Raw genomic sequence first — 14,771 nt, 5'->3', positions numbered from 1 at the left:
ATTGAAAATCCTACTGGGGATGTCATACTTTCCTCATTTGTAAGCAAAAGCCATTTGCTGTGAGTTATTTTTAGCGCAAGCATCCCCTGTTGTCCTATTCTCTTACAGTATACCATTAGATCTTGAAGCCAGGCCAAGCAGGTCACGTGATTTCTAAGCATCTCTCTGGTTCCCTTCTAAGTGACTTGTCTCGCAGGAGTCAGGGCATACTAGACGCTTAACTACCGAAGACCTGAGCCTTGACTTCTTATTGATAGGATGTGAAAATGCTTTACAGCTGCCTTTTCTAAGAGGTCAGCTTGGCAGAGCTCGCCAAGTGACCTCAGTGATAGAGATATTTTCAGCCCCACAAGCCGCCTATGTAAATGTAAAAATGTATTAGGCTGCAGAACTGCATGTGTGGGAACAGAACAACCATACTATTGAAAGGCACCCGCAGGGGCAACGCTGGTGTCACTCACGTGGGCTTGGTTAACGCGTGCGTGCTTTTTTAGAGAAGTCGCTTTGATTCGGCGGGCTCCGCAGTTCCGATGAGCCCATTTCATTTCTGGAACTTAGGAGCTGTGAAAAGTAAAACCCCAATCACTTTGTGAGGTGTCTAGCAAAATTTCCTTTCAGAAGTGCTTACATTTAAGAAGAAAACCATTTTCACTCTTTAGGGGACACTCCTTTGCCTTGGAAAAATGTCAGTGTGGAGTGAGATTTTCAGTTGTTTAGTCTGAAAAAGAGTGATTTATTTGAGCGTCTGGGGGAAAGAGAGATATTTATTCAGACCTCTGAAACTGGAATCGGAGAGAATCATTGTAATGAGCAGGAAACATGTTCTTGAAATGAATTGAGAAATAACTCTCCGGGCGAAGTGCTCTAATATTCCTGAGTGTGTTCAGTTTCAGTGGATCAAATCTTTCCCGTCTCTGCATCCAAGCTATTTGGCGGCGATCAGATGATCAGAGCTCAAGGAAGTGATTGGAGGGTGAGCTGGCTGCAGCTGCAATGTAGGCTGTTTTCAGGGACAAGGAGCCACTGTTTTTCAAACCTAGCATCAACATAGAAGTTATTTTGTAGGTTCCAGGATGCAGGAATGGGCTGCAGCGCCAGCATTGTTCTGCTCCAAGCTTTTCGTTCTGTGGTTCAGAGGAGCTGTCCACACATTTGTAGACGACGCCAAGAGGAACCATCCCACGAAATTTTGCCTCTGGAAAGTGACGATGAAATGAGTAGACCCAGAACCCTCATCATCATGGTATGGTATTTGTGGCAAAGCAGCCTTGGTGGATGGAGCTGTTATTATAGAGATGAGGTTGCAATTTAGGGTTTGGGGTGTTCAGCTTGAGATAAAGAAATGTGTGACCTAGAGTTTACTACTGTGCTTTACGATGTGGGGGAAATCTTTAAAACTCTATCATTCAGAGCTGATTATCTTTCTCTTAGATCTGTCACGAAATGTGCAGTTTACCGGTCTATTAGAAATTCTCTTCTGCCTAACATTTTGTGTGCTGTTATTCGCTTTTGTGCGAAGAAAAAGACAAAACTTGGGAGTTTGGTCTAATTCAGGGGATTTTATTTTGTAACTCTAATTTGAAAGAAGAGCCCCAAACATAGTTTTAGATCACATGCAACCAATCCAGTTGTGTAGATGTCGGTAGATCAATGTCTCACTTCAAGGTATTTGGAGCTTTCATTTCTGACCTGGCAATGGAAATGTCTTTACAGAATGCTTAACTTAGGCATAAAAGCAGAATAAAGGTTTTGAGAATTTTGTGGAATGCATGATGTTTTAATTAGAATGTTGTTTCTTGCCATTGGTCAAATTACATTTCTGTCTGTGCTTTAGTTATATGAGACAATGTTACTTCTTCTTTGTGCATGTATTTTATCGGTAAGAATAGTGTCTTTTCTTTTTTTTTTTTAAGATTTTATTTATTTATTTGGCAGAGATAGACAGCCAGTGAGAGAGGGAACACAAGCAGGGGGAGTGGGAGAGGAAGAAGNCTTTTTTTTTTTTTTAAGATTTTATTTATTTATTTGGCAGAGATAGACAGCCAGCGAGAGAGGGAACACAAGCAGGGGGAGTGGGAGAGGAAGAAGCAGGCTCCCAGCGGAGGAGCCTGATGTGGGGCTCGATCCCAGAACGCCGGGATCACGCCCTGAGCCGAAGGCAGATGCTTAACGACTGCGCCACCCAGGCGCCCCAGTAGCATCTTTTCTTACTTGAGGATCAGGGAGAGATCTGCTTAGTCACTGAAATCCCATGTTTGGGGGGAGGTGATGTACTAAAGTTTCAAAAATTGGGGAGACGTTGCAAGGTTTCAGCAATCGACTTTCCTCTTAGATTTCAACGTTCGGCTATCAGGGATGTAGTAAATAATGAATGAAAAGTACCTGTTACACTAAAAGTTTTTAAATGAAAGTCATTTGGTTTGGGCTGTGCTTCTGAGTGACAGAATCCTAAGCTGTACCATTCTATGGCAACTTCTTCAACAAATCAGTATTTGATTTTTAAAAGGCAATACTGTTCTTGAACTATTGGGCTATGATTTTCTCTAGGAAGAAATACTACGTGGGAATAATTTCATACTTATTATTCCATAAGTTTTTCACAAATTGAATTTGAAAGAATTAGAGATTCTTTCCCCTCAAGTTTAACTCATGTTCATGACAGTAATGTTCTGTAGTTACGTGTATTGTTTATGCTATCTCAGTCATTAAACAACCTCCCCCCCTCCATTTTACCACTTAGACTATAAAATTTGGCAGGTGGAAGTTTGAAAAAAAAATAACAGTGCCTTATTTTTTCAATGATCCCTTTAATTTATGTAATACCTTGTTGGACAGTCAATGGAATGAGGTGAATTTACTGGTGAAGAAAACAGCTTCAGAAAGATTGCATATCTTATTCATTCACAGCTACTAAATGCCAGACCCTCAAGTCACATTTAGATCAAGGATTACAAAAGGCACTATAATTTCCACTCTGTTCATAACTCTACGGAAATAAGGATAAAACGGAATTTTTATGAGAAATCTATTGGAAATCTTGGGCCACTCAGAGTGAAATATGCTCATACAGAATCAGGGTGCATCTTAAGAGTTTCTTCTGGGCCACTCCAAATTCACGCATTCAACTATTTATTGGTGGTCCACTATGGGCCAGCCACTGTTCTAGGGGTTTGGAACCCACCCATGAACAAACCCATCAAAGATCCCTGTCCTGAGCTGTGAAGTTTTATGTTGATAGAACATTTTCCAAATTTTGTTGTTATGGAAATGCCATATTAGCTTTGTGATGTTTAGTTTACAAATTTAAGTCAATGAAATGATTCCTTATCTTTCAAGATAGTAGTTCAAAAACTTCAATGTGTTTTAAAATCACCTAGGAATTCTTATGTATGAACCAATCCTTGGGCTTCTGGACCCAAAGACTCTATATACAAAGGTGTGGAGTGCAGCCTGGACATCTGCATTCTTAGCAGACACCTCCAGGTTCTTCTGATAGGGGAGGCCCGCGATGACACCCAGAGAAACATGGCTCTGGAAACTGACCAGCTATGCTCACCACCTCCTGTCCTTCTTCATACTGAATCAGCTAATCATCTTCTCACTCTGGCTCTAAGCTTTGGAACAAACTGTTTTTTTTTTCTATCTCTCACTTTTCTATCACCTGTTCGACACCAAATTTGTATGTTGCTTGTGTGTGTGTATAAGGGATGGGTGGGGAGAAGGAGGGAGAGATAGAGAGATTACGGACTCAGGAGCCAGAGCCTCTAGGTTGAAATCTTGGCTTCATCACTTATCAGCTACGTGAGCTTCCCCACACTATTTCACATTTCTCTTTTTCTCATCTGTAAGATGAGGGTTGTAGTTCCATCAGCCCAGAGCTGTTTTGAGGTTTTAATGAAGTAAAATACATGTTAAGTGTTTAGAATCATGTCTAGATATATTTGTATAAGGAGGACATTCAATAACTGAAAAAGTGGCATTTGGGGAAGGACCCAAAGTAGGTAAGGAAGTGAATCGTGCCACTGTCTGTGGGGACATGTCTCAGGCAGATGGACCAGCCAGGATGGAAGTTCTAGTCTGGGAAGAAGCTAAGGGTGTCTGAGGCACAGTGAAGAGGCCAAAGGGACCAAGCGAGCCAGAGAGGTAATAAAAGGTGAGGTCACTGAGGTAATGGGGGCAGATCGTGAGGCCATCATGAAAACTTGGAGGGAGCTTGTCCCAAGAGTGAGAAGGGAAGCCACTTGAGGGAGGAGGCCCAGAAACCAAGAGCCTGGGCTATGGAGCTGGAATGTCAGGATTTGAACCCTGTCTCTGCTACGTGCCAGCTGTGTGATCGTGACAAATGACTTGTCCTCCCTCTGACTTTGTTTCTCCACTGATAAAACACAGAGAGTAATGGTACATACAGTGTCAAGTTCTTGTGAGAATTCAGTGCTACTTGCAAAGAGCTTAGATCAGTGCCTGTGGATAGTAAGTGCTCTCTTAACTGTAAGCTCATTAATTTGGAGGACCTTGAGTGGGAGAGTGACAGGACCTATGGCTGCAGAGGGTCCAATGTTGAACCAGGATGACCATTAATCCTGAAGCCATCTCAATGATCCCAGCAAAAGGCCTGAATGGTAGTTGTTGAGGTTGTGAGAGGTGCTCGGAGTCAAATACATTTCAAAAGTAGGGCCAATAGGGCTTGTTCACAAATTCAACATAAAGTGTGAGAGAAAGAGAGGACTCAGGGATGAATGTGCGGTATTTTGGTTTGGGTTTGGGTTTGTTTGTTTTTTGGCCTTAACAACCAGAGGACTGAGTTGCCATTCAGATGGAGAAGACTGCAAGAGAAAGTTTGGCGAGCCAAACTAAGTTCATTGTAAGACATGTTAAGTTTGAAATGCCTGTCAGGTCCATATACAGAGCTTTCAAATTGGAAATTGAATATACAAGTCTGAGTTCTGAGGAACAGTCTACAGAGGAGATATAATGCCTGACACAACAGAAATACCAATGAAATGATTGATGAATGAATAAATGATCTCTTTTCTAGTTTTCTGTAATACAGTGTGTATTTGTAGTAAATCATTCCTTGAGCTATTCTTTGAACTTTTAATTAATTATTTATTTATTTACTATTCATATATTTTTCTTATCTCACTGGTAGACAGGGAACCCCATATAGCTAGGAACTATGTCTGCGTTATGCCCCAGTGGCGCCCAGCTCAATTCCTTTTATAGACTAAAAACTGAATATAAGAATTGTTGATTCTTTGAAATCTTTAAGTAATTGACTGGTATCAAAAGCTCCATTGATAAAGCTGTCTACGTAACTCTTCATTAAAACGTCCAGGAGTAAGTTAAGGATGGAGAAAGCTACTACAATAAATACAAGGTTGTGAATACTGATAGTCTTCCAAGGCTTTGGCCCTCGAGACGTCATTATACAAAAGAATCTCATTCCTGTAGTCCAGGTTCTGAATTCATGCAAAGATAAGCTTTGGGCTAGTATTGGCTGTAGTTCGGCTGTGTAGTCCAAAGTGAAAAGGGAAAGCCTTGGTAAACACCAAAATAAACTATTGTCGGTCCTTGGTATTTACAAGGAACACGTGAATCCTAACCCCTGAGACTATTACAATGGTCTATTAAAATGTAGTCAAACTTAATGGGGGGAAAAATAAAGAAGAAATTCTTTCAAGGCTGATGTATCTCTCGCTCAAAAATTTTTGCGCTGATGAGAGAAGTAGCAAATCTTTTTGTCGATTATTTTTTAAACTGCCTTTATAACATATTTCATTAAAGGTCTCGAAACTATCTAAATTAGTTGGTGTAGATCTGCTGTTTCCTGGGCAGTTGGCCTCCATTTTAAGGCCTCTCCCCCGTCTCCCCCCTCTGCCCCTCTCCCCTGTAAAAGAGTAACCATCCGTTCACATAGCGGAGGGTAGAGCTGATCCCAGAGGAGGGCAAGAAGCGAGTGCCAGGCAGGCTGCTGGTCTCTCTCTCTGGCTACATAACCAGCAGCCACACACAAGATTCCAGGTCTCAGCTCCAAAGTGGAAGACTTAAAATCCTTGAGAATTTTGGGGTATCTCCGAAATAGTAGAAACCATTACGTTTAACTTTGGGAACACCAAAGATCTAGAATATAGAGCAAGTCAGACACAGCTTTATCTTTAACTTTGGTTAAAGGCAGGGGAACTTGACATAGCCTAAACTTGTGGGGAGTCGGGGAGGTGAATCTTTCCTGTGAGTCAAGGATGTGCACTTATATGATAAATATCTCAGAGCCAGGGAACTCCAGTTACTACTGCCCGGAGTCCTGTGTTACCAGCCATCGGCTCGTGCTCTGGAAGGCCGGGGCCAGGGCCCTGATGAACTATGGTGCCTGGGTCAGGTCCTGCCCTCAGTCTGTTTTTGTATGGCCTGTGAACTAAGAATGCTTTTCACAGTTGTAGAATTTTATAACACAAAAAAGAAAGACGACAGTGCAGGAGAGACCATAAATGGCTCAGAAAGCCTGAAGTATTTACCCTCTGCAGGAAAAGTTTGCTCTAATGGATGATGTGGGCTCAACCAGAATGGGAACTCACCAGTTTGTACCTTTGACTTCTGCGCTGTATTTGCTTTTCTGCCTAACTACATACAAGGGAATTTGGGTTTTCCCTGGGCTCTCTCTGTTCAGCCAAATGTCTGAAAACTGCTGTGATTCAATGATAAATTCAAGATTTGGAGTCAGAAGCCCAGTGTCAGTCTAAGTCTCTCTGGATGTGCTGATTCATTGAGCTAGGTTTGTTAAATGGGGAATACTATCTATCCTGTGTGTCAAAAGCACTGGAATGTTTATTTTTATGGAATCATTTTGTAAACTAGTGAGTGTTACACAAACACAGAGTCTTGTGGGTGGGCTGGCTAACTTGGAGCATCAGAGATCCACTCTAGGTCGTTGTGCTGATGCGAGTTCATTATCCTCTGGGTGACTCACTCAGCAGTGAGACCATTTAAATCAGGGTTTTACTAGGGCACCTGCGTGGCTCAGTTGGTTAAGCCTCCCATTCTTGCTTTTGGCTCAGGCTGTGATCTTGGGGTCATGAGCTCGAACCCCACATCAGGCTCCATGCGCAGCTCAAAGTCTGCTTAAGATTCTCTCTCTCCCTCTCTCGCTGCCCCTCCCAATCGTGCATGCTCTTGCTCTCTCTCTGAAATCAATCAATCAGGGTTTTATTTTATTTGTTCCATATCCACCCCAAAAGGGTGATACAAGGGCCAGAAGAGAGACACCAACAAAGGTCCTATGAATAAAGTCAGGACCAGAGAGAAATATACTACAGGAACTATTTCCAAGGAAATAAAATGATCTCTCTTCTTATTCTATAATAAATATTCTAGTTTAATAAAACTTTATTACCAAAGGGATTTTAACATATTTGCCCAGTGTCATCTTTTTGAATGGATACATGAGGAAGAAACAACTTCCAAACACTTCAAATTCTGAATTAATGTTCTTACTTCATTTCACTGGGGTTGAAATTTGAATATACTACTATAAGACTCCCCGGGGAAAGGAAGCTTGTGTGTAATGGAGTGTGATTTTAAGATGTTTGCATGGATGGTGTAATGTGGAGCTTAAAAGCACAGAGAATTTTTAGCAGTTATTTTTCTTTGTGAGCTGGTTTTGAGCTGAATTTCAAAGGCACAGAAGATGGACAAATGAATTGAACGGCTTCTCCATGGGTATAAGAATTAATTGAATGTGATCAGAAGCTTAGTAATTAGCAACATGAATCTTTGAGGCCGAGGCTTACTAAATTCAGATTACATCTGATATCAGCTCATCCAAAGGATCGTGTATCTTTCAAGTTCTCTGAATGATACAAATTTAGAAGTAACAAGAAACAAAAAATGTATGGAATCTGAAAAGTAATGCTTAAAATTTAAAGCCATCACAATGGTAAAGAAAAGCAGAAAATCAGGTGTGGTGGGATATGCAGAAACTTTCACCAAAAACAATTAACAAATTTGACTGTACAGAGATAGAGAAAGATGTAAATATATGTTAAAAATATAGAGAACATTATACTCTATGAGTGTTTTGGGAGAGGCCGTAGTTTGAAGATTAAAAAGATTATATTACCAAGGAGAAATACATGGGTATATGACTAGAAAAAGCATAGACTCAACAAATCAGTAGTCCTAAAAAGTCCCCTAACTTTTAAAAATAATCAAAATATAAAAAAGACTGGTTATACTTGGTTTTGTTTGTTTCTTTGCTTTCCAGAAAAATACATTTAAAGCTTATCCCCAAGTACCAGGCTTTGATATAATGAAATCTTGTGAAAACTGAGTAATACAGTTAAGGACAAAATGCATCTTTTGGCAAACCGATTAAGAATACAACGTTTTCCCAGGCGTCAACAAATTTCTTCTGGATCTTTGTTTTAGTCTCTCAGATTTTATTTCCACGGAGCTAATTTTTTACTTAGGTAGGGGCAAAAGTTTAGGATTTTGAAGTTCATTTTCAATAATCTACTTTATTTGCTGGAATGTATTTCATTCTTCAAGACCATGTTCAACAAATTCAGTATGCTCAAGTGAATTCGTCGTGGTTACATGGTCTAAACCTCAGAAATTCAGTAGACAACTGAGGGACAGCTGGCCCTTGCATCGGACAGGTACGAACAGCAGCAGACAGCCGCTGCTCTGCTCTCATGCAGCTTACAGTTTGCTGGCGGAGACAGAAGGGACTGGAACAAGTGTTAAACTGTAACCATAATAAATGCTTCAAATGAGAGTTGGGTTCTGCCTTACCACTGTATCCTTTGAGCATCCAACTTCATCAACATAGTCAAGGAAATTTTCCCATAAGGAAGTGGCAATGGAGCTGGGACTTGGGGAGTGAAGAGATGCGAAGAAGAGAGAGAGGATGCCATGTGTAACCCTGCCTTTTATGTTCTTGCCAGGGGTTAAGAGCCAGAGTGCATTTGCTTCTTGTGTGATTTCTGGATCAATTATTTAAATTCTCTATGCTTGGGACCCCTGGGTGGCTCAGTCAGTTAAGTGTCTGCCTTCAGCTCAGGTCATGATCCCAGGATCCTGGGATCGAGCCCTGCATTGGGCTCCTTGCTCAATGGGGAGTTTGCTTCTCCCTCTCCTTCTGCCTGCCACTCCCCCTGCTTGTGCTCTCTCTTTCTCTGACAAATAAATAAATAAAATCTTAAAAAATACATAAATGCATTCTCAATGCCTTGACTTTCCATAAAGCAGGAATAAAGAGGGTACCTATCTCTGTCAGTTTTCTCTTCGTGCTGTAACAAATTACCACAAACAGTAGCTCAAAGCAACACACGTTCCTATCTTACAGCACTGGAAGTCAGAAATCCAAAATGGGTCTCATAGGGCTGAAATTGGCAGGGCTGCATGCCTTTCTGGGGACTCTAGGGGAGGATCTTTTGGGGGTTTTATTGTTTATGGGTTTTTTTGCCTTTTGGTTGTTGGCCCTATTCCGTCTTCAAGCTAGCAGCAGCATGTGTCCTCAGACATCTCTCTGACTCGGACCCTGGGCTCCCTCAGACATCTCTCTGACTCGGACCCCGGGCTCTGCTACCCCCCTCTTTCACTTGCAGAGGACCCTGGGATTACACTGGACCCACCTAGACAGTCTAGGATACTCTGTCCATCTCAAGGCCAGCGGATTAGCACCTTAATTCCATCTGCAGCCTTACTTCCCCTCTTGCCATGTAAATAACAGATTCCTAGGTTCTAGGGCTTTGGACATGGACACCCCTGCAGGGGGGCTATTATTCTGCCTACCATAATGTCTCATAGGATTATTTTAAGAATCCCATGAGTGAATACAAGAAAGGACCTGTGTTAGCTCCTGGAACCTGGTAAGAAGTCACTACGTTTTAGCAGTCATGCTTTCCTTTATTGTCTTGTTGAAACAAAGAAAAGTCCACAAATGTAATATAGTCCACGGAGTTTCTTTAGGAAAAAGAATTAAACTGCTCGAAGGAAACCTAATTTGTGCTTCATAGAATGTAGGGAAATGGAAATTAAGGTTCACTTATTTCCTGGAATGCTACAGTACTTACTGAATAGACTATTCACACAAATCGATGGTTCGAAGAATGCTTGTGTGTGTGTGTTTGAGATTTTCTCCTGTGTTATCCACCGATGACTACTCTTCTGACATTTAACTTTGAGTGTTTTCTTGTGTCCCTTTTCATCTTTTATAAAGGAATATTGCATCTCTCCTGTTCTCCAAATTATGCCACATTTAAAAATGATAAGGAACAGAAAAAATTTACCAGATCTTAAAAGAAATGATTAGAATTTAAAACCACTACAATTATAAAGAAAAGGAGGAGATGAGATGTTACTGAGAGAGAAAGAGAATGATTTCAAGCTCAGTAGGGAGAATTGAAGTTATTCACGTCCAGATGCAGACGACTGTATCTTCTCTGTCAATGTGTTTTCTTTCAAGATTTTATTTAAATTCAAGTTAGTTCACATCTAGTATAGTATTAGTCTTCTTATTTGTCATTTTAAAATTATTTCAACATTTTTAGGTGTCAGTAGATTTTTTGCTACAGATGTATAGCAGTTTAGAAACTTAATAATTCTAAATTATGGAAGCTCAATTCTTCTAGAAATAGGTACTCAGTGAAAGGTTTGATGAATGAATGAATGTATGGAAGCCATGTCTTATGGGTCATAAAGCTTACAAAGTAGGAATCCAGCAAGTGAAAACAAAATACAGATTTATTTGGTAAATTATCAGCAACCCTGGCATTGGTACCTCTGTGTTATCAGTGGCCTTCCCTGCTTTCATGCACTTTAGGGGAACAGATTGAATATCCCACAGAGTATCATCACATTCTCCTTTCTATGTCAGAGGAAGTAGGAATGGCAACAGTGTTCACAAAATAATAGCTCTTTAGCGAGTACTCCCAGCTATTTGTCAGACACTTCAGTAAGAACTTCACACAGTTATCTTTTTTGTTGCCACAACAACCGCTGGAGGAAATTATTTTTATTCCTCTATCATTGAGAAAGATATTAAAGTATGGCTCTGTACAATTGAAATCTAATGCGAGCCACATAATATAAAATTTCCTAAGAGCTGTATTTTAAAAAGTAAAAAAAAAAAAGAATAATACATTTTATTTAACTCCATATATCCAAACTATTATTATTTTGACATATAATCAATATAAAACTATCAGTGAGATATTTTACATATTTTTTATACCAAGTCTTCAAAATTCAGTATGTGTTATTGCTTAGAATACATTTCAATTTGGATGCTAAATATTTATCCCAAGTACTTGTTCTGTATTCAGATTTCATAAAATTTACTAGTTGAAAGAGTAAATTCACATAGCTCAGTTATTTCAAAGCTAGCTGGACATTTTCAAAGGACTGGATAGAGAGCATCAGTTCTTAGAGTTAAATCAAAATTAATTAAAATTAACTATCATTAAAAATTCACTTCCTCAGTCACACTAACCACATTTCAAGCACCAGTAGCCACCTATGGCTAGTGGCTGCTGCCTTGGACAATGCAGATAGAGCAATTACTGACCTTGCCCAAGGTCACCCATCCAGTAAGGACTTGAACTGGGATTTGAACTGAGAGCCATTGCCTGTAGCCATTATGCCACCTGCCTCTCTTAAAACTCCAGAGTGATGAGTGGTGCAAGATTCTGCCCGACTTTATCAGTGTATGCTCTATTGCCTTTGCATGGGTGTTTGTTTCTTTGATTAAAACTAAACTAAACTACACAAGATAAGTCTTTTAATTTCTTTAAAGCATGTAGGGAGGGACAGTGGAGACCAAGGTATCCACCTCAAATCTTTGTAGATTTGAGGTGAATTAAAAATGTATTTTTCCCCTTCCCTAGAATATTCTACTAATGTGCATAGATGTCATCTTATCAAGTTGGCAAGTGAGTCAACCAAGCACGAATACAAAAAATAAAGGTGAAAAGACTACCCAGGCTAGAGAAGGAGTCAGGGACCAGCCCAATGTGGCCCTTGTCAAACCTGTAACTTCCTTGCAGCGCAGACATGCCCCCCTTCTTCACCTCCACCCTCCTCTCCTCTCCAGCAGTCTGGCCTTGCTCACCTTTTCCACTGAACCTGCCTGCCCTCCTGTCTCTGTTGACTCAGGTCTGGGATCACGTGCCAGGACATTCTTCTGCTCAGGGTCCAGTATTGCAAACTGTTTGGGTCTTTTCTTAAAAATTCAGGGCTTTCCATATAGATTATATAGAGAAATAAAATATTAGGAATTGAAGATCATAGAATTTTTGCCACACTTGAAAGGTGAAACTCAGGGCCAAAGCGATTAATTGACATCTATGACTTTTATAAGAGATGGTGGCAGAACTAGGACATTTGCCTGTGTCTGAAAATGAGAGACACACACTCTTTTTAACTACATACTATTCCTTTCTCATAATCTAAAGATGATGTAGTTCCAGAGAATGTGCACAATTTCAGGTGAAACCACATATATGCTGACTGCAAAATACTAACATCAGCAGTAAAGCCAATCTTACCCAGTTTCTGATTTTTTTTTCTGATTATTTTAGAGGAATAAATCTCTATGGGGATGAAAGCCAATTCTGCCATTCTATAAATAAGGGGCTCTTGCTCTAAACTAGTCTCTTGATTTTTCTTTAAAGATTAAATACAAAGAGGAGGAGTTCCAATTAATCTGTAGAGTAAATCAGTGAGAACGATGCTGCAGAGAGACAAAGAATATAACTCTATGTGTCCAAGGGAGGGGGTGTTTAAGGGAAATCCCTTTCTTGTAATCTCTTCAGATTAAAGATTTTACAGAGTTCTATGTCGGGAACAGAAGTATATTTCTGACTCCCAAATGCTATGCTGTAACAGAAGCAGAATTGTTAACGTGGGTTTCGATGTCGGGTTTGTGTCATTGGAAAACCTTGGGACTATGGGAGAATTCCTCACATTCTTTGAACCTCAGTACCTTGCCCTTTAGCATGGTAATGATTCCTTCACAGGGCTGTTGACCTAAATGAACAGTAAGGAAAAGCACTCAGCCTGGTGCCCAGTACGCTAAGGCAATGTGCCTCTTTCTCATGTGTGAAATGAGCAAAACACCTACTGCCCGCCTGCATCATAGAAATTAATGACTTCTGTACATGAAAACATACTCTGTTTATTATTTTGTGTTCATTCTAAGGAGACGTTTTGGTATGCGTGACAGTTCTTCACTCCTCCACCCGATAAGGAAGCTAGAATATTAAGAGATTTGTCAAGTAAAAGTTATTCAAAGAGGGGACTCAGTGGAAAAAGCCAGTGATCCAAGACATTCTCCAAATGAAAGCCCTTGGAAGAAATAAGTGGACCAAAATGTAGAGATGGGGATCAAGGACAAAGAGAGATGTAAGTGAGGAAGAGGCTCACTGAATAGGGAGAGAAATGAAGTGTGAAATGCGTTTTTTTCCTCTTTCAAATCGCCGTAGCACTGGTTTGTTAAGAGGCGTTTTTGTAAGGACTGCTTCAAAACGACCCTGCTTTTGTACTCGAAAACAAGGGGGCATTTCCATCTGTGTCACTTTTGTACTGTAGTTTTCATTTCCTTAAATGTCTCTGTTCTTTATAGCTACCATATTTTGTCCCATTGTTGCCCACACTGTTGAAAAAGAATGCCGATGGGTTTTGAGTTAAAGATTGTATATAGTCACGCTGTTCTTTCAGCTCAGAGATTATTGAATAGAGCGTGGCAGGTCTATAACTGATGGAACTGGGGCGGAATCATCCTCGGGGTCTGATGTGAGAGGCAGGGGAGACTTTTGTTTGGACAGACAGACAAATGAACCAATGAACATTTCTACAAATGTTGTCTCGACCAATAGCCCTGGAGACTCGTTTGCAAAGAAGTGGGGAATAGAGAGTCTGATCCCAAGTATCTTTTTTGGCACAGCTAGCACAAAAAGAAATTATAGACTGTGCATGGGTTCATCACAAAACAGTAAACCTTCGGAAGCACCCAGGCTACCCTTGGGTGCTTTTCAGATCTGTTATTAGGGAAAGTATATTTCACTACAGACGTGTTTCAAGTTACTAAAAGATCATCAAGCCTTGAGATGACTTCCTTGAAGACGGAAGGATTGAAAGGAGAAACAGGATCGTGGAGATTTATCACTATGTAAATTAAAAAGAAGCTTGTGCCCTCAGTTTGGGAAAACTGCTACTTTTTCAAATAGCCGCTCATTGTGAAAACTCCCCAGGGAAAGCAGAGAGCCCGGTCACAAACTGAGACCAGGAGAAGTAAAGAAGTGGCCGAGTTTTGCCCTGGGTTCTGCAGAAGACACTGGGCCTGTCTGATGGCCTACCGCCTGCGTTTGGCAAGCCCTGCTTTCATTTTACCCCCTCAACCTTCTACCTCAGGATTGTTGAAGTTTGTGTGGGTAGATCTGAGGCACATGTGTGTCTCTGGCTCTGTTTGTTCTGCAATCAAAGAAACTTTCTAACCTTGTGTTGCCTTTAAACACACGGCACCATTGTATCCATTCAAGCATAGTTCAGGATTACATGTATGCATGCCTTATAGCCATGAAGTTGGATATGGACTCAACTAGGATGGTCTATCCAATTAGCCTGGTAACCAAAGTTTTAAATGGAGCCCTGTGTGTATGGAAAAAGTAATCTACTATCTTATTTAGCCACTTAGTCCTGAATCTGTTATTTTAGTTAGATAGACCCTTGTGAGGATAAAGTGAGTGAGGACAAAATTTTTGTGGTAGAATTCATAA

At 40.5% G+C, this 14,771-nt stretch overlaps 1 protein-coding gene across 1 annotated transcript in view; it reads left to right on the top strand.

Moving 5' to 3' along the window:
- Window positions 1-846: 846 nt before the first annotated feature.
- Window positions 847-14,771, top strand: part of DOCK10 (dedicator of cytokinesis 10) — a 240,246-nt gene continuing 226,321 nt past the window's right edge. The window contains exon 1 of the mRNA XM_019798992.2: window positions 847-1,243. Coding sequence (XP_019654551.2) covers window positions 1,082-1,243 — 162 coding nt within the window. The 5' untranslated portion in view covers window positions 847-1,081. The remainder of the gene's footprint in view (window positions 1,244-14,771) is intronic.

This window comes from Ailuropoda melanoleuca, chromosome 2 (genome assembly GCF_002007445.2).
Source record: "Ailuropoda melanoleuca isolate Jingjing chromosome 2, ASM200744v2, whole genome shotgun sequence".
Classification (NCBI taxonomy): domain Eukaryota; kingdom Metazoa; phylum Chordata; class Mammalia; order Carnivora; family Ursidae; genus Ailuropoda; species Ailuropoda melanoleuca.
This window is presented reverse-complemented; position numbering and strand designations above follow the sequence as displayed.